Source organism: Scyliorhinus canicula, chromosome 12 (assembly GCF_902713615.1).
Source record: "Scyliorhinus canicula chromosome 12, sScyCan1.1, whole genome shotgun sequence".
Lineage (NCBI taxonomy): Eukaryota > Metazoa > Chordata > Chondrichthyes > Carcharhiniformes > Scyliorhinidae > Scyliorhinus > Scyliorhinus canicula.
In genome coordinates this window covers 26,711,986-26,731,282 of record NC_052157.1, presented here as the reverse complement: position 1 = coordinate 26,731,282, position 19,297 = coordinate 26,711,986, and the positions used below count along the sequence as shown (strand labels likewise).

The 19,297-nt window shown below is 48.0% G+C and overlaps 1 protein-coding gene across 2 annotated transcripts in view; it reads right to left on the bottom strand.

Moving 5' to 3' along the window:
- The window catches only part of LOC119974409 (NAD(P) transhydrogenase, mitochondrial-like), a 94,517-nt gene that overhangs the window by 33,878 nt on the left and 41,342 nt on the right, over positions 1 to 19,297 (bottom strand). For both annotated transcript variants that reach the window (XM_038813250.1, XM_038813249.1), the window contains exons 6-13: positions 17,768 to 17,856; positions 16,786 to 16,973; positions 12,962 to 13,095; positions 12,653 to 12,844; positions 10,917 to 11,070; positions 5,889 to 6,050; positions 4,842 to 4,952; positions 3,372 to 3,517 (exon numbers count right to left, since the gene is read on the bottom strand). In XM_038813250.1, the coding sequence (XP_038669178.1) occupies positions 3,372 to 3,517; positions 4,842 to 4,952; positions 5,889 to 6,050; positions 10,917 to 11,070; positions 12,653 to 12,844; positions 12,962 to 13,095; positions 16,786 to 16,973; positions 17,768 to 17,856 (1,176 nt within the window). The remainder of the gene's footprint in view (positions 1 to 3,371; positions 3,518 to 4,841; positions 4,953 to 5,888; positions 6,051 to 10,916; positions 11,071 to 12,652; positions 12,845 to 12,961; positions 13,096 to 16,785; positions 16,974 to 17,767; positions 17,857 to 19,297) is intronic.

The window sequence follows — 19,297 nt, the reverse complement described above, 5'->3', positions numbered from 1 at the left end:
TTGCATATTGTGCGTAGGCCAAGTGATTATAAAGGAAGAATTAATAATATGTCCCTAGAAAATAACTCCTAAGTGCTTCAACGGTGGTCCACTTGTCCCATGGTCTTGATGTGTAGTGCTCCTGCAGTTTAAGGGCCATCGTTATTTATTGCTGTCCAGAAATATGTTGGCTCGGTTTTCCTTTATTGCCATGGAATGGGGGAAGACTTATGAATGAAAATCTTGTCAAGTCAGCTCAGTGTTGGCCACCTAAATTAAAAAGTCCTTCTTGGATTTTATTACCCCTTATGCATGACAGTGAGAATCATTAAATAGCAAACGTGTTCACCTAGGGATGCCTGAACTCTGCTTAGGCTTGTCAGAAATGTTAGAATTGATACAAGAGCTCACTGTCACCAGTGTCAGAGATCAGGGCCGGGATTCTCCGACCCCCCTGCCGGGTCGGAGAATCGCCCGGGGCCGGCGTCAATCCCGTCCTCGCCGTGTCCCGAGTCGTCCGCCCCCTGAGATTCGGTAGGCGTGGGAATCGCGCCGCGCCAGTCGGCAGGCCCCCCGCGGCGATTCTCCGGCCCCGATGGGCCGAAGTCCCGCCACTGACTAGCCTCTCCCGCAGGCGTGGATTAAACCACCTCCCTTACTGGCGGGATGGGCACCGGGGTCCTTGGGGGGGGGGGGAATCTGACCCCGGGAGGTGCCCCCACGGTGGCCTGGCCCGCAATCGGGGCCCATCGATCGGCGGGCGGGCCTGTGCCGTGGGGGGGCACTCTTTTTCTTCCGCCTCTGCCATGGCCTTCACCATGGCGGAGGCGGAAGAGATCCCCTCCCCTGCGCATGCGCCAGTATGACGCTCCGGCGCATGCGCAGTCTTACCCTGGCCGGCGAAGTCCTTTCGGCCCCGGCTGGCGTGGCGCCAAAGGCCGTTCACGCCAGCCGGTGGAGTGGGAACCAGTTCAGCGCAGGCCTAGCCCCTCAATGTGAGGGCTTGGCCCCTAAAGGTGGGGAGAATTCCGCACCTTTGGGGCGGCCCGACGCGGGAGTGGTTCACGCCACTCCGCCCCGCCGGGACTCCCCGCCCCGCCGGGTAGGGGAGAATCCCGGCCCAGATCTTGGTACTCCTTTCCTTAAAACAAAGTTCTGGATAGTGCTCGATACAAACAACATAGCATGAATATATAGCACCTTGTGTGCCAAGCTTGATGGAGGGGATGGGATTAAAAAGCTAGTCAGGCATAAGGGTTTTGAGAACATTTAAAAGTTTAGCATTTACAAGCTGACAGCTAACCATTAAATAGGTTAATTCAATTTTGGATCCATTTTTAAAAAATTATTTTTATTGGCATTGCTCATATTTATAAACAGTTGTATATACACCACATTTTTCTTACCCGCGTTAATTTACTGTGTGGTACAGGAAAGTTTATTTTGTCTTTCGTTTAATTGTTCCAAAATACATTTCGCCGCCTTCTGGGGTCGGTTTATGGTCCTCCCCATGTCCCTCCCTCCCTCCCTCCCTCCCTCCCCCCCCCCCCCCCCCCCCCCCCCCCTTCAGCTGTGGTTTGCTTTTATTTTCATCCCCGGGTTGCTCCGATACCCCAAAGATTGCCACTATCGAGCATGGCTTCACCCTCACCCCCACAACCTTGGACATTGCTGTCCAGAACACATCAAGTATAGAACAAGCCCAAAACATGTGGGTGTGGTTGGCCGGGCCCCTCTGGCACCATTCACATTTATCCTCCAACTTGGGGAAGAATCTGCTCATTCGGGTTCTGGTCAGGTGAGCTCTGTGTACCACTCTGGGATGCATTAGGCCGAGCCTTGCGCAGGAGGAGGTGGAGTTAGCCCTGCTCAGTTTTTCACTCCAGAGTCTCCACCCTACCTCTGTCCCCAGTTCGTCCTCCCATTTTTGTCTGGTCTCGTCCAGTGCTCTGTCGAGCTCTGTCCAGTAACTGTTCATATATTTTCCCACATAGTCCCCCTCCTTGCTGCCTGTGTCTATCAGGTGCTCTAGTAGTGTGGTTTCTGGGGCCCCGGGGAACCCTACTGTCTCTTTACAGAGGAAGTGTTTTACTTGGAAGTGTCTCATTTTCTGCCCTTTTGCTAGTTTCCACTTCCTCGTCAGTTCATTCAGTGTTGCCAGAATGTGCCCTACGTATAAGTCCCCGACCATCAGTGTGCCCCCGTCCCGCCTCCATCTTTTGAAAGTAGCATCTAGCATGACTGGGGGAATCTGTGATTGCCGCAGATGGGGCTCTCATTTAGCCCGAAGTGTTGTCTCAGCTGGGCCCACGTTCTCAGCGTGGCCGCTACCACTGGGCTCGTTTTGTATCTTGTTGAGATGGACGGGAGTGCTGCTGTAGCCAGGGCCCAGAGGGTCGTTCCTTTACAGAAGGGGAACCTCGGGAGTACGTTCGGCATCTCCACATCATAAATAAAACTTAGTTTCTTATTTTACTCGGTGTGGTCACCCCATGTTCTTATTAAAGTATCAAATTGTTATTCACAACAGTATTAGCCATTATGAACAATTTCTTCAAGATGTACCAAATGATGGGTCAGGGCGTTGGAGGGAGCTAAATTTTCTCTGGTGGTGCGCTGCTTAATGCATCCATGTGAAATTCCTGCACATGCCCCTTAATGTAGATGTTAAACTGGTTAAAACAAATGCGCTAATTACAGTTTAAAAAGAAAACATAAAGCAATCTTGTACAGATGCATTAACAGTGCCTAGAGGAAATTAAACCCCAGGATGCTTGATATTTTTATGGTTATCATGCCACAATTTGCATTAAAAATAAACCTTTTGAGGGTGGCACAGTGGCCAGTACTGCTGCCCATGGAGCCCAGGACCCGGGTTCAATCCCGCCTCGGGTCACTGTCCGTGTGGAGTTTGCACATTCTCCCCATGTCTACGTGGGTCTCACAAACCATGACCCAAAAATATGTACAGGGTAGGTGGATTGGCCATACAAAATTACACCTTAATTGGAAAATAAATAATTGGGTACTCTAAATTTATTTTAAAAACTTTAGATTTTCAGACTTTATAATCCAATTAGTGGGAAAGAGAAAAGTAGTGCGAAATTGAAAGAAGGCTGCAGCCTGTGACCCCCAAAGGCAAAAATAATTTAACTTAATAACTCCAGTATGCTTAAATTGCCCCCATAGTGTCCAAAAGGTTATATGGGGTTACGGGGCTGATGGGGATAGGACGGGGGAGTGGGCCTGACTGGGGTGCTCCTTTGGAGGGTCGGTGAGGACCCAATGGGCTGGGTGGCCTCCTTCTGCACTGTTGGGATTCTATAATTTGCCTTTTCATCAGAAAAAGTGAACTGAATTGGTAAATAAATAGAAAGGAAGGTATCCTCAACCTGCTCTATGTTGTATCCACTGGCCAGAGAGGCACCGTAGCCACCAACAAATGCTGCTCCTGGTAGGATGTACAGATAGTTGTATTCAGGTGGATCTGTGGGACGCTTAAACATATCCAACATCCTCTGGGTAATAAGGAAACCACCTGAAATTTAAAAACGGTACAGGTCCAAAGATTTTTTTATTTCACTGCACACAGCTAAATTAAATTGATCTAACAAGAGTGCACAATAATAGTCTTTATTAGTGTCACAAGTAGGCTTACATTAACACTGCAATGAAGTTACTGTGAAAATCCCCTAGTCACCACATCCCGGTGCCTGTTCAGGGACACTGAGGGAAAATTCAGAATGTTGAATTAACCCAACAAACACGTCTTTCGGGACATGTGGGAGGAAACCAGAGCACCCGGAAGAAACCCACGCAGACATGAGGAGAGCGTGCAGATTCCACACAGACAGTGACCCAAACCAGGAATTGAATCCGGGTCCCTGGCGCGGTGGAACAACAGTGCTAGCCACTGTGCTGCCCACTTAATAAGAATGAATTAATAATATGAATGAAGTGATTAATAAGAATGAAACACATCAATCACTGTTTATAAATTAAAATATCCATTTCCATCTGAAAGCTGTTTAAATTAAACAGCTCTCAAACATGAGGGAACAAAATTATTTGGTCAATTATACTGTTTTTCCAATCAATCCATGGCATGCATGGAGGCACTAAATCTTAGAGACATGACAAGCTACTCTGTACAGAAAAAAAGAGGCATTAATAATAATCTTTATTGTCACAAGTAGGCATTAACACTGCAATGAAGTTGCTGTGGAAAGCCCCCGTCACCACATTCCGGTGCCTGTTCGGGTACACTGAGGGAGAATTCAGAATGTCCAATTCACCTAACAAGAGTGAAAGTTTGGGTTCCGATCACTTTACTGCCGGGTCTCAGGTAAATCCTGAGCCCCCTCACCTGAAAACCGAACGGTAATTTAAAAAAAAAAGAAACTCTAGAATTACCTCTAAAATTAGTAAAGAATATTGGAGCTTGAGCAGAAACTATTATCGCCCAATCCCACTGAGAAACATGTGACATCAATTCGCCGCAACAAGATAGATCCTAGTGTGGTGTAAAGGCAGATGGGTCCTGAATAATTTACAGATTTCAACAAAGTGCTGATTAAAGAGCAAATTGCAATCGTCGTTCGCTCAGTAATTGAAAGTAATTATGGAGCCACTATGTTGTCAACTCTTTCCCTTCCCTCAGCATGCTGACACTTTTACAAAGCTTCAGCATTAGCTTCATTTGTGTGGCCTGACTACATTAAAACGCAACACGGTGAGGGAAAGGAAACTGAATCCCATCAATTAATTAAAGCCTTTTGGATAGAAGTGATGAGCCCCAAATCTGCAGCTCATAATCACTCGTGCAAGTAACAGCAACACCCCATCACTGCCACACAGCTTACCTGCTATATTAACTGATGATATAAATGCAGCCAGGAGGGCAAGTGTTTGAGGAACAGATGATGGCAAGTAACTTCCACCCATTAAGACGAGACCACCTACAGCTGTCAGGCCTGAAGAGTGCACAGGAAGACAAGAGCAAATTACACAGTAAAAGGAAAAAGGCTTCTGAAAATCAGATTTCCTCCCTTTCTGCTCATCATAACAACTTCCAAGGTCATACCATCTTTTACGTCCCTACAAATGTTGATAATGGTGGCTTACAAAGTTACATTTCACATTAGCAGAATTTACAATTACTGAATGGAGTTCCACATTTCAATACATTTTTACAGTACCTGGGGAGAAAGCATTTAAAAAAAAAAAATTCCTACTTAGAAAGGGAACCCTGTGGAGCAGCGCCTGGAGACCATTCGCCTCCACATTCGCTTTGGAGGATGCTGTCACTCCTGATCAAGCCTTGTTGGATGTCAGATACCCACAGTTTTCCCGGCTGAAATGAAACAAAAAATGGCCCCATCCAACTGTTTAAGTGGCAACCTAACAGCATCTCGCTGGATCGATAATGGTGTCAGGTCTCAGCAGGTCAAGTCATTATGCAAAGTCCATCAACAGCAGGCACCCGCCATTGATTTAATTCAGTGCGAGAGTGCTTGTAGAATGGAGGAACAGACGTCTGCTCCGACACTCCACAATGTTAAATCGGAGCTCAACATTGACAAGGAGCCTCGCAGTCAACAGCCTGGTAATTGGCTGCGAATGCCACTGGGGGAGGGGCCGAGGGGCACGGCATTCAATTCTAGTGCTGTAGAGCCTGGTGAAAATAAAGCCAGAGATGGAACTTTGATTGAGAAAGGAACATCCATTCCAATGGAAACAACTTTCTGGGAATTTGCACATCTATACACTCGGGTTTTGCAGGTCATCTTATGTCAATTATTTCTTTTTAAAAAACAGCACTTGCAAAACTGGTACAACTACATCCAGCCTGGAGAATATCTCCCTGCCAGTACGCTGTGATTCTGAACGTGACTTTGCAAAATACTTACCCGAGATTGCATTCGTCACGGACATCAGTGGTGAATGCAGAGCTGGACTGACGCCCCACACTGTGTGATATCCCACGAGACCCGCGAGACCAAAGGTTGTCACCATCTGAGTGAAGGCAGGGCTTGGGGCGCTTATTCCTAATCCGAGAACTGTAGCCATACCTGGGAAATCAACATTGGTTAGTGCTACTGCAGCAATAAAACTCGATAAGCGAAGCATGCTACCTAATTATGGTCAGCATATATTTATATTTTTCTAATAAAACCGTAACAGCAGCACAAGCTAAATATTTACCCCGGAGGCCAGGAAAAGAGGAGCCAGATTTATTTTCAGGTCAGAAAACTGGTTCAAGGTTTTCACTTGGTCCATGGTGCTTTCAGAACCCAGGGGGAAGGGAGTATTCCTTCTTTTCACACGTCTATAAGGTGTATTCGAGGATTGATAACTTTGTAGGGAGTCGGGAGATTTTGGTTGGGGTGGAGGGGGCAGAGTATGCGAGGATAGTTATCTCGGACCATGCACCCCACTGGCTGGATATTGGGTTCAGTACGGGACAAGAACAGAGGCTGGTGTGGAGGTTTGACTCGGAGTTGTCGGCGGATGGAAGTTTTTGTGATCAGGTGCGGTTGGTGATTAGGGATTATGTGGAGTTCAATCAGAATGGGGAGGTGTCAGCGGGCATTTTATGGGAAGCATTGAAGGCAGTGGTCCGGCGAGAAATTTTTTACTGTTTGTGCTAATAAGGAAAGGCGGGTGGGACATGACGGTCTAGTGAGCGAGATAGTGGAGGTGGACAGGGAATATTCGATGGTGCCCACCGTGGAGGGATTGGCGAGGAGGAAACTGTTGCAGGGGCAATTTAACAGGCTGACAACGGGGAGGGCGATAGGGCAACTGCGTAGGGCAAGAGGGGTGCAATACGAGTATGGGGACAATGCGAGCCGCAGGCTGGTGCACCAGCTGCGGAGGCAGGCTGCATCCAGGGAAATATTGAAGATTCGGACTGGGGCTGGGGATGTGGTGTCAGAGCCAGGGAAGATAAATGAGGCATTTAGAGAGCATTACCAAGGACTTTATGAGGCAGATCCAGGAGGAGAGGAGGGGGACACGGGGAAGTTTCTGGATGAGCTGGAATTTCCCCAGGTGGAGGAAGCAAAGAGACAGGCGGTGGAGGAGCCCCTGGTGCTGAGGGAAGTGCTGGATAGTATCAAGGGTATGAAGTCGGGGCAGGCCCCTGGGCCAGATGGGTACCCGGCAGAATTTTATAAGGAATTTGCAGCGGACCTGGCACCACATCTGTTTGGGGCGTTTAATGAAGCACTGGAGAAGGGGGAGGTGCCGGTGACAATGAAGCAGGCAGTAATCACACTAATCCCAAAAAAGGGAAGGATCTGGTGGAATGTGGGTCTTACAGACCCATATCACTATTGAACACGGATGTGAAAGTATTGGCTAAGTTGTTGGCGGGGAAGATGGAGGATTGTGTCCCTGGGGTGATTGCAGAAGATCAAACTCTTCATGAAGGGCAGGCAGCACGTGAGTAATATAAGACGGCTGTTGAATGTGGTGATGAATCTGTCGCTAGCTCTGGTACCGGAGGTGGTGGTTTCCATCTACGCGGAGACAGCATTTGATTGGGTGGAGCGGCGGTATTTGTTCGAAGTTTTGGGAAGGTTTGGGTTTGGGCCGAGATTTGTGGCATGGGTGCGGTTGCTGTATGTGGCGCCAAGAGCAAGGGCGAGGACAAATGATATGAGCTCACAAAGCTTTGACTTACACAGGGGTACAATGCAGGTGTGCCCAACTGTCGCTGCTGCTGTTTGCGTTGGCCATAGAGCCATTGGCGATGGCTTTCAGGGGATTGGCAGGGGATAATGAGGGGACAGAGGGAGCATCGGTGTCCCTCTATGCCTATGACCTCCTGCTGTATGTTTCGGATCCGTTGGAGAGTATGGGAAGGATTATGGGCCTATTGGAGAGGTTTGGAGGGTTCTCAGGATACAAGCTGAATGTAGGGAAAAGCAAGGTATTCCTGGTGAATGAGCTGGCACAGCGGGTTAATTTAGGGGGGATGTCATTTACGATAGCGAGGGATAGGTTTAGGAACTTGGGGATTCAGGCATTGAGGGAATGGACGGGGCTCCATAAGTGGAACTTAACAAAGCTGGTGGAGGAGGCCAGGGAGGATCTTAGGAGGTGGGATACACTGCACTTAACGTTGGCGGGGAGAGTCCAAGTGGTGAAAATGAATATTCTGCCGAAGTTCTTGTTTATCTTTCAGGCTCTCCCGATCTTTGTACCAAAGGCCTTTTTTCGGAAAGTGGACACAATCATCTCTGACTTTGTATGGGCGGGGAAGGTGCCGAGGGTGGGGAGGACCCTGCTACAGAGGCAGAGGCAGCAGGGGGGGGGGGGGGTTGGCGTCGCCAAACATGCTTCATTAATATTGGGCGGCGAATGTGGACAAGGTACGGCGGTGGTGGGAAGGAGAAGGGGTAGAGTGGGTTAGGATGGAGGAGGAGTCTTGTAAGGGGTCTAGTTTGAGGGCTATGGTGACGGCAGCATTGCCAATGGCTCCGAATAGGTATTCAGGGAGCCCAGTGGTGCAGTCCACGGTGAAGATATGGAATCAGCTGAGGAGGCATTTTAGGGTGGAAGGGATATCGATGCTAATGCCGCTGTGCGAGAATCATGGGTTTGAGCCGGGGGGGGATGGATAGTGTATGCAGGAGGTGGAGGGAAGTGGGGCTGGTCAAGGTGAGGGATTTGTGTTTGGAGGAAGGGTTCGCCAGTCTGGAGGAGCTAAGGGAGAGGGTAGAGCTGCTGAGGGAGAGAGAGTTCAGGTATCTGCAGGTTAGCGACTTTGCACGAAAAGGTCTGGAGGGGGTTCCCTAGATTGCCGGGATACACCCTGCTGGAGCGACTGCTGCTTCCGGATGTGGAAGGGGAGGGAAGAATTGGGGATATATATAAGTGGCGGGGGGAGCAGGGAGGCGAGCGGGTGAAGATCAAGGAGAAATGGGAAGCGGAGTTGGGAATGGAGATCAATTGGGGAGTATGGAGTGAGGCACTGCCAAGGGTAAATGGGGCCTCGTCTTGTGCAAGGATGAGCCTGATATAGTTTAAGGTGGTGCACAGGGTGCATATGACTCGAGCGAGAATGAGTGGGTTCTTTCAGGGGGTAGCAGATGAGTGAGAGAGGTGTGGGCGGGGGCTAGCGAATCATGCGCACAAGTTTTGGGATCGTGAAAAATTGGGAAGATTTTGGGCGGGAGTGTTCATGGTCTTAGCCAGGATCGTGAAGGAGGGAGTGGACCCGGACCCTTTGGTGGCGATATCTGGGGTTTCAGAGAAGCCGGAACTCATGGAGAGGAGGAAGGCCGATGTCATGGCCTTCGCCTCTCTGATTGGAAGTCCACGAATTTTGCTGGAGTGGCGGTCAGCATCGCCACCGGGGGTAGCAGCATGGTAGGGTGAGCTGGACAACTTCCTGCGGTTAGAACATAGAACAGTACAGCACAGAAGAGAAGATAAAGTATGAGTTAAGGGGCTCAGCAGGGGAGTTCGAGAAAAGGTGGGGGTTGTTTGTGACCGTGTTTGAGGAGCAGTTTGTCACGGGGGGGTGGGGGGTGGGTGATGGGAAGGGGGGTTGACAAAATCCCAGGGTGTTTGTTTGTTGTACCTTGATACAAGTTTGAATAAAATGCATTTTAAAAAAAAAGATTTTCACTTGCACAAGTCCTTAATTGGTATGCAGGCAGGTTCACCATCTAATTAAGGGCAGTGGGCAGACTCTCAAAACCAAATGGCCGATCAAAGGTCGTTCAGCTTCAGTAGAAAGTAAACAGCAGGGGTGGCATGGTAGCACAGTGGTTAGCACTGTTGCTTCACAGCTCCAGGGTCCCTTGTTAAGATTTCCGGCTTGGGTCACTGTCTGTGTGGAGTCTGCACGTTCTCCCCGTGTCTGCGTGGGTTTCCTCCGGGTGCTCCGGTTTCATAGAATTTACAGTGTAGAAGGAGGCCATTCGGCCCATCGAGTCTGCACCGGCTCTTGGAAAGAGCACTCTACCCAATGTCAACACCTCCATCCTATCCCCATAAACCAGTAACCCCACCCAACACTAAGGGCAATTTATCATGGCCAATCCACCTAACCTGCACATCTTTGGACTGTGGGAGGAAACCGGAGTACCCAGAGGAAACCCCCGCACACACTGGGAGGATGTGCAGACTCTGCACAGACAGTGACCCAAGCCGGAATCGAACCTGGGACCCTGAAGCTGTGAAGCAATTGTGTTCTCCACAATGCTACCGTGCTGCCCCCACAATGCTACCGTGCTGCCCACAAGTTTCCTCCCACAAGTCCAACGGTGTGCAGGTTAGGTGGATTGGCCATGCCCTTAGTGTCCAAAAAGGTTAGGAGGGGTTACTGGTTGCGGGGGTAGGGTGGAGATGTGGGCTTGGGTAGGTGCTCTTTCCAAGGGCCGATGCAGACTCGATGGGCTGTCTGGCCTTCTTCTGCACTTTAAATCCTCTGATTTTATGATTAACAGGAAGTCCTCTTAGCCACTTTTTAAAAAAAACTTGAAACAGGAAAAGCAGCCAGTGTGTGTGTGTGTGTGCGCGTGCAGGGGTGGGGGAGCGGACTGCTCAACAAGTCATTCACCTGAAACAAAAAAGGGCTACGACAGGATTAATTTACACTTTATCAATTATTTCAGTAAATTCAATTTACTTTGATCCGATTAAGGAAATTATGAATGAAATGGGAATTTGATTTTTTTCATTGCCGCGTAATTAATTAAAGAGCAACAAACAAATCAGTTGTTGTTTTCAGGACATTTTTCCCAAGGCCATGTTTCTCTGAACACTCCTGCCCTCATCAGGTCCCAAGAGGCCTCACAGAGTCAGGCTGCTTTGTACTTCGATGGGAAGTCAGACACAGCGGAAACCAGCCGGGACGGTTGCACCGATTGCTCGCCAGTCATCCATGGTCCTGACCGCTGCCACGTGGTCCCCCCCCTTACCTGTTGTATAGATACTAGCAGAGGTCATTGTCTTTGTGAAGGGAGATACCGCGGCCGACTTTTCTGCTTCAAGTTCTGTCACTGATTTCGGTTTAACAGGTGCACTCACTGGAACATTTAAGGGTTGAGGTGCTGGAAATATATTCTTGCCTTCCTGCGTGCAGAGGTGGAAAGTGTTACGCCTTCATAATTTAATCAAACGGGGTTGATTTAGCTTTCACTTCTAATTTAAACTCTATTTGATCAAAGAGTACACAAATCAATTAATGATTCGACTCTGTGTATATTTGTGCAGAACATTTGCATTTATATAGTGCCTTGAAGTCCCAAGCTCATCACTGAAGCTTAGCCAGTCAAAAATCGACACCGAGCCAGCGGCGATATTAGGAGGGAAGACAAAATTTGGTCAGGGGTGAGCCCTTTTTTTTAGGGAGTATCGTAAAGGATGACAAAGGAGAGGCAGAGACTTAGGGAGGAAAATCCAGAGTTTAACAACTGGATGACATACAGTACTGTCAGCAATGGTGCTGAGGAACACATCGCGTTCTTGGAGGGTTGTAGGGCTGGAGGGGGTTACAGAGGTAGGGAGACCATGAAGGGATGTGATTAAATGGAAGTGGGCAGCACGGCAGCAGAATGGTTAGTACTGTTGCTTTACAGCGCCAGTGTCCCAGGTTCGATTCCTGGCTTGGGTCACTGTCTCTGCGTATTCTGCACGTTCTCCTTGTGTCTGCGTGGGTTTCCTCCGGGTGCTCCGGTTTCCTCCCACAAGTCCCGAAACACATGCTGTTAGGTAATGTGAACATTTTGAATTCTCCCTCAGTGGACCCACCAGGTACCAGAATGTGGCGACTAGAGGATTTTCACAGTAACTTCATTGCATTATTAATGTAAGCCTACTTGTGACAATAAAGATTATTATTATTGAGTGATTGAGAGTTTTAAAACTCTAGGTGCTGGTGGACTGTTAGCCATTGCATGCCAGCACGAATGGTGGTGTGGGCCACGAGTTACAGTGTGGAGAGGAGGATGGGGAAGTTGGTCAGGAGAACACCGAAGTAGTCAATATGTGACAAACGTACGAATGAGGATTTCAGCAGCTTATGCAAGGGCAGAGACAGGGCAATGCTGCTAGATGAAAGTCAGTGAACCAAAGGTTGGAGATGCTATGGGGGTCAGAAGCTGAGCTTAGGGTCAAACAGGATACCAAAGGTTGTGAATAGTTTCACCAAAACCTTTTTTTAAAAAATCCATCAAGGTCCAACTCGCCAAAATGCTCGTCGTCATGTCAGCTGGCACCACAAATACATTTTCTTTCTAATTTCAACATCACAATTCCCATGATGATTATGATAATTAACTAGTACCGCTCCCTCCTGATTTTACAGTCCTCCTCCAATTTTAGTGGGAATCTGGATTGAAATAGGGTTCAGGAGGGGAAATCATCATTTAAATATGAACAAGTGGAAAACAGTTGCACCAAGGCTACTCCTTGTAAAACAAAACCGGTCAGTCAACAGAAAAACTGCACGGAAAATCTGGCCTACTAATAGGACAATCCATCTACATTGCACCACGCAATTGCACCTTATTTTTAATGAAAATTACAAACTTAAAATAAAAGTTAATACATCAAGTTACATAACTCAAGGTTTTAATCTTCTTTGCTTGCTCACACAAATTCTGTTTGAAGCCTTTTTATAATATTCCGAATCAGGTATCTGTGTGTAACCCACCTGCATTACTAAAGTGCCTCGAATAACATGGTCAACCGTTCCGTAGCCAAATTCATCCTTCGGCTCAAAGTAAAAGTATTCTTTGTCAGGGCTGATTGCCTTCAGCAGCTTTAAAATATTGTTCGAATACAGGTTACTGGCCTGTGTGGCCAATCTGCTTGGCAGATCTGTATAACCTATGTGGGTCACACCCTAACAGACGAGAGGAGAAAGTTATCAAAGATGAGTTGAGATTCACAAATGTAGAATTAGGCTGCAATCTTCCGTCAGCCAACATAAATGACAACAGCAGAAGAATAAACTTCTAACCTTATGTACATAAACTTCTTCAGGTTTTGTTGTTGCTATGTTCCCACCAGCTTCAGCAGCAAGATCAACAATGACTGAGCCATCCTTCATTGTTTCCACCATCTCCTTGGTGATGAGGATTGGTGCACGTTTTCCTGTAAATGCACATACACAAAAGATTATATAATATTAGCACAAAGCGTATCACCTATCCTTCTTGATATCCTGTGCTGAATTTGAAAAACACTGGTTGGGATTCTCCACTGGTGGGATTCTCCGTTGCGCTGACAGTGCACCCACGCCAGAGGATTTCCCTACGGCATGGGGGTGTCCACAATGGGAAACCCTATGATTTCCCATTGAAGCTACTCCACGCCGCCGGGAAACCCCCGGGCGGAGGTGTCCCGACCCGCCGGCGGGATTGTCTGTTACGCTGGCCGGTCAATGGGGTTTCCCATTGTGGGGCAGCCCCACGCCGTCGGGAAACCCCCAGGCGCTGGCAAAGCGGAGAATCCCGCCCCATGTTTTTGGTTTCATGGGGCGGGATTCTCCCATCTTGACAAAGAGGAATCAAGAATCAGCCATAGTCACCATTAACACATACAGTCCCCCCTCCCCTCCCACCCAGCCCCCCTAATGTTCAGTGTGATCCAATTCTTGAAAGTGCATAATAAATAGCGCCCATGAATTGTAGAATCCCTCCATCCTTCCCCTCAGTTCAAATTTGACCTTTTCAAGCATCAAGAATTCCAGCAGGTCCCCCCTGCCCCACCATGCCAGGGCACAGAGTGGAGAGGTTGATCTCCACCCTGATAGGGTCCCCTTCAGGCAATCAACGAGGCAAAGGCTACAACATCTGCCTCCGCTCCCATTTCCAACCCCGGCTGGTCCGACACCCCAAATATGGCCTCCCGAGGGCCCGGGTCCAGTTTCATGTGCACCACTTTAGAGATTATCCTAGTGCCCCCGGCAACGTTCACTCACATCTTCTACTCCTTCAAAGAATCGGCTCATCTTCGCCCTCGTGAGGTGTGCTCTGTACACCACCTTCAGCTGTATCAGCCCCAACCTCGCGCACGAGGTGGAGGCATTCACTCTCCGGTGCATCTCACGCCTCACTCCTCCATATCCTCTCCCAACTCTTCCTCCCACTTTGCTTTGATCCCTTCCAGTGGTGCCTTCTCTTCCAAAATAGCTCTGTAAACCGCTGACACTACCCCCTTCTCCAGTCCCCCTGTCGTCAGCACCTCCTCCAGCAATGTGGATGCCGGCTCCACCGGGAAGCTCTGTATCTCCTTTCTGGCAGTCTCGAACCTGCATGTATCTAAACATTTCTCCCTGCTCCAACCCATACTTTGCTCCCACTTCTTTCAATCCCGCAAAACGACCCCAAGAAACAAATGTTTCACGATTTAATACCTGCAGTTCTGCCTCTGCTACCTCTTCCCTAGGTACACTCCATTTTGAATATCTATGCAGCCCTTTTCTTCCCCAGTGAGAAATGAATAGTTTCCAATATGTCAACATTCTTAATAATTAATTGTAAAAAACATTGCACCTCAACATGAGTAAACATATAATCCTTACAGTGCAGAAGGTGGCCAGTCGGCCCATCGAGTCTGTACTGATCTTCGGAAAGAGCACTCTACCTAAACTCATTCTCCCGCCCAAGTCCCATTACCCACGCATTGATCATGGCCGATCCACCTAACCTGCACATCTTTGGACTGTTGGAAGAAACTGGAACACCCGAAAGAAACCCATGCAGATACGGGGAGGGGGTGGATGTGCAAACTCCGCACAGACCACCTTGGGCCGGAATCGAACCTGGGTCCCTAGCGCTGTGAGGCAGCAGCACTAACCACTGTGCCATCATGCTGCCCGACTTAATGATCAATCCAACTTCTTTCACTTGCAGAACTTCCCAGAAGCAGTCCTAAATAACAATCAGGAATAGGAACATTTTCTCCTATCCCTTGCCTAAAGAAACTGAAGCCACATGACTCAGAACAGGAAGCCAAGTGGTAGGAAAACCAGGCAGGCTCAGTTAGTGGAATACTAACCATCCATTTTTTTCCTTGCACTGTATTCAGATATTGCCAGACGTTGTAGAAAAAATGTTGATCCTAGTCAGTTTTAATCCAAATGTTGAATGTCTTGATTACCCATATGAAATGTAATAAAAATGAAGCAAAATCATACTGTGGCTGGGATTTTCCTGCCCCGGTGTTTCAAAATCTGACGCGTGCCAGCCAGAAGTCCATTGGCCGCGATTCTCTGCAACCACGATGGGTGGGAGAATAGCGGGAGGTCCGCTCCCGCACCTCCCGCTATTCTCCCACCCCCCCCCCAAAATGGCATGTCCAGTTTTCCGACACGCCGCTCGGAGAAACACGGGCCGCCGTTTTTTACGGCGGCCCGCAATTCTCCGACCCGGATGGGCCGAGCGGCCTGCCGTTCCCACCCTGTTCACGACGGCAGCAACCACACCTGGTCGCTGCCGTCGTGAACATGGCGCGCCAGGTAAGTGTGGGGCCTAGGAGGGGGGGGGGGGGGGGGGGGGGGGGGGGGGGGGGGGGGCGGATTGGGGATCGAGCACCACGACCGTGCTCGGGAGGGGACTGGCCCGCGATCGGTGGGCACCGATCGTCGGGCCGGCGTCTCAAGGGGATGCACTCTTTCCCCCCTGCCGCCCCGCAATATCAAGCCGCCACGTCTTGCGGGGCGGCTGAGGGGAAAGACGGCAACCGCGCATGCGCGGGTTTGAGCTGTCCAACCCGCGCATGCGTGGCTGACGCATTAGGCGCCGCCGCGGTGTCATTCTTGGCGCGCCGGGTCTTGAAGCCAGGGACAAGGCCCAGCTGCCGAGTTTCCCGGTACGGCCCGCCCATCTCCCCGGGTAGGGGAGAATAGGGGGCCGGGAGAGGCTTCCGATGCCGTCGTGAACCTCTCCAGGTTTCACGATGGCGTCAGGCCTTGCGGAGAATTCCGCCCATTGGCTTTCAGCGAGACTGGAAGACCCTGGTGGCAGGCGGGGCTGGAAAATCCCAGTGAATATCTTTACAGCCAAGTGTCCCTGAACGAAAGGTTGTGATTGTTATTAATCTTTTACTTTGAAATGCATGAAAAGAGAATGCACCAAACTTGTTTATCTGGATGGTGACTGGCTTTTAGGTACCTGGCGATGGAAACGAGGATTAGAAAGGGGTAAGCCAAGCATCACTTTGTGTCAGGCACACTCTAAGCCACCATTAGCATATCGCCAGAAGTAAAAGCATTGGGGTAGGGAGGGGGCTGTTCCGTGGGGGTAGGGAGATCCTCGACCGGGGGGGGCGGGGGGGGGGGGATTTTTAAAAAAATCCCTTCACTTTACTTCAACCATCAGTTAAATGGTGTGATGGAGAAAGCCGCCATTGGGGCTGGTGGCTTCCACACCATTTTTCCTGTCTACTGTGCCACCCTGCCAAAAAATGGGAAAATTCTGCCCACGCTCACATCATCTTGAAAATATTGTAGGGTGCTGCAGGCAATATTTAGTGTCATGGAAAATTATCACTGTTACAATAGAGAGTATGCACCCAAGAAAACAATATCAAGCCAGAGTTGCTCGCCTAAGGCTTCTACAATTGAACATTAGTCCTCATCAAGCTAATGTGACTGAAACAAATACATCGGTTTTCCAAGGATAAATGCTGTGCATAATAAAACTGGGCTTTGATCTTTTCCCATTGTTTAAAAAAAACATATTTTGGGAAAACTGGAGTTCTTAAAAATAATTTGCAAATAAAATAACTAAAATGAAAATAGTTTTTTTGTGTTTTGATTTTCGAGTTGTCATCACTCACCAGGGATAAGAGCGGTACTAATGAGAATATCCACCTCCTTGCATTGTTTAGCAAATAGGGCCATTTCAGCTTCAATAAATTCCTTTGACATCTCTTTGGCATATCCACCAGTCCCGTCACCTGATTCCTCCACATCAACTTGAAGTGGCTCTGCTCCAAATGATTTAAACTGTTCCAAGGCTGCCATTCTGCACAAGAATTATACCAGATGGATTACCTTAGATCAACTGCTAACAAAGCACATGGTTTGAGCATTTTGTTCTATAAAATATTGGGATGCAATATCGATTGGAACTGGCTTGCAAAAGTGCTTCTCAATAATTCCCTTAAATCCAACATTTAAACCTCAATGCACCTCAATCAGTTCAGTTTAAACATTTAATCAATGTTTTTTTTCTAAGTTAGCTTTCCAAAACAGGATGCGTTACCTGGGATTCCATTCTCAGAATTATTTATTTTTTTAAATTCCAATTAAGGGGCAGTTTGCTTGGTCAATCCACCTACCCTGCACATTTTTGGGTTGTGGGGGTGGGACCCACGCAGACACAGGGAGAATGTGCAAACTCCACACGGTTAGTGACCCGAGGTCGGGATCGAACCCGGGTCCTCGGCACCGTGAAGTAGCAGTGCTAACCACTGCACCACCCTGCCGCCCCACTCTCAAGAATTATTAATCGAAAAAGTATTGCTGATAGTGCACGTCAATCCCCTGCGCTCAATTCTCTGACCAATGTTGCTGTTGAGAAAAACTCTGCAAATTTATCCCAATTACATTTGGTGCAGTGTCTAATGTTATTTAATGAAACCGTGTACTTTGAATTGAATAACCTCCTTCTGGAAGTTGAAATTCAAAGTTCCTAGTTACATGAGCCAAAGCGACTGCTGTAACATTCTTTTTCGATTTCTTTCCTATTTAATAGAATAGTATTTACACTGAAGAACAAAATATTTGACCTACTTGCACACAACAAAGCAGTATTACCTTGTGTCAAAACCACGGACTATGGCTCCCATCGATTTTGCAGTACCAGCAGCAGCTAAACCAGCAACACCACCACCAATAACCAGTACCTGGTAAGCAACACATTATAAAAGAGTAAATAGGGAAACTGAAGAAATCCATTAGTAATCACATAAGCTTGCCACCCCCACATTGATTCTGTATACACCTCCCTCTGCCTCAGAAAGGAAGACAGCATTATCAGAGACCCCTCCCTCCCAGGCATTGCCTTCTTCCAGACGCTCCCGCTGCCTCAGGAAGGCAGACAGCATTATCAGAGACCCCTCCCACCCAGGCATTGCCTTCTTCCAGACCCTTCCATCAGGCAGAAGGTACAGAAGTCTGAAAACCCACACATCCAGACATAGGAACAGCTTCTTCCCCACAGCTACAAGAGTCCTCAACGACTCCCCCTCGGACTGATCTGTTCCCTGTAAGAATACTATTCACGACGCCCTATTCTGCTCTTGCTCATGTATTTGTTTTGTTTAGTCCCTTGTTCTGCACTGTAACCAATCACTGTTTGTCGATGTACCATTTGTCAATTCTCTCTGGTGATTATTCTTTTTGTCTACTATGTACGTACTGTGTATGTTCCCTCGGCCGCAGAAAAATACTTTTCACTGTACTTCGGTACATGTGACAATAAATCAAATCAAAATAATCATAATAGTTACAACTAACACTTAGAGCAAATTTTTGTTAATGACAAATCACTGATTAGGCCATCGTTATACCATGGTGCCCACTTTTGGGATTTCTACTATAGGAAAGACGCCAAGGCCATGGAAAGGATCCAGAATAGATTCATTGAGATGATTTCACAGATGAAAGACTTTGGCTATGGGGAGTGACTAAAGGAATTCGAGTTCATTCATTTACGCAAGAGAACTTTTAGGAGTGATCTGATAGAACTATTCACAAATGAAGGGGATTGGTCAGGGCAGTTGGGAAAAATCTACCGTATATACTCGCGTAACCTTCGATCTCGCGTATCATGCAACCCCTAAATTTTCGGCTCAAAAACATGCTTTTATGGTATACCTCATGTATCATGCGAGTCACTTTTTTGACATGACAGCTGAAACTCAGGTAAGCTTTCCGCCTAAAACTGCCGAATGAGAAACAGCTATTTTGCTGTTTGTAATCACGGAACTAAACCCGATAATAAACGACCCGATAATAAACAGTCACGGTACCTAACAGGTGATACAATCGACCCTTAGCAAAAATGGAAGAAAAGATCAGCGAAGAAATATACAGCCAAATGGAAACTGCAAGTTGTTGCCGAAGCGGAACAAAGCAACAATGTTAAAGCTGGAAACCTGTTTGGTGTCGGAGAAAGCTGTGTCCGAAACTGGAGAAAGCAAAAAGAACAATTGATGGCAAGTCCTTCCTATAAATGCGCAAATCGCGGGTCGAAATGTCATTGGCCGCAGTTAGAAGATGAAGTCTCAAAGTGGGTGTCCGAAAATCGGGAAAATGGTTACATAATAACACGATCTAAAATAA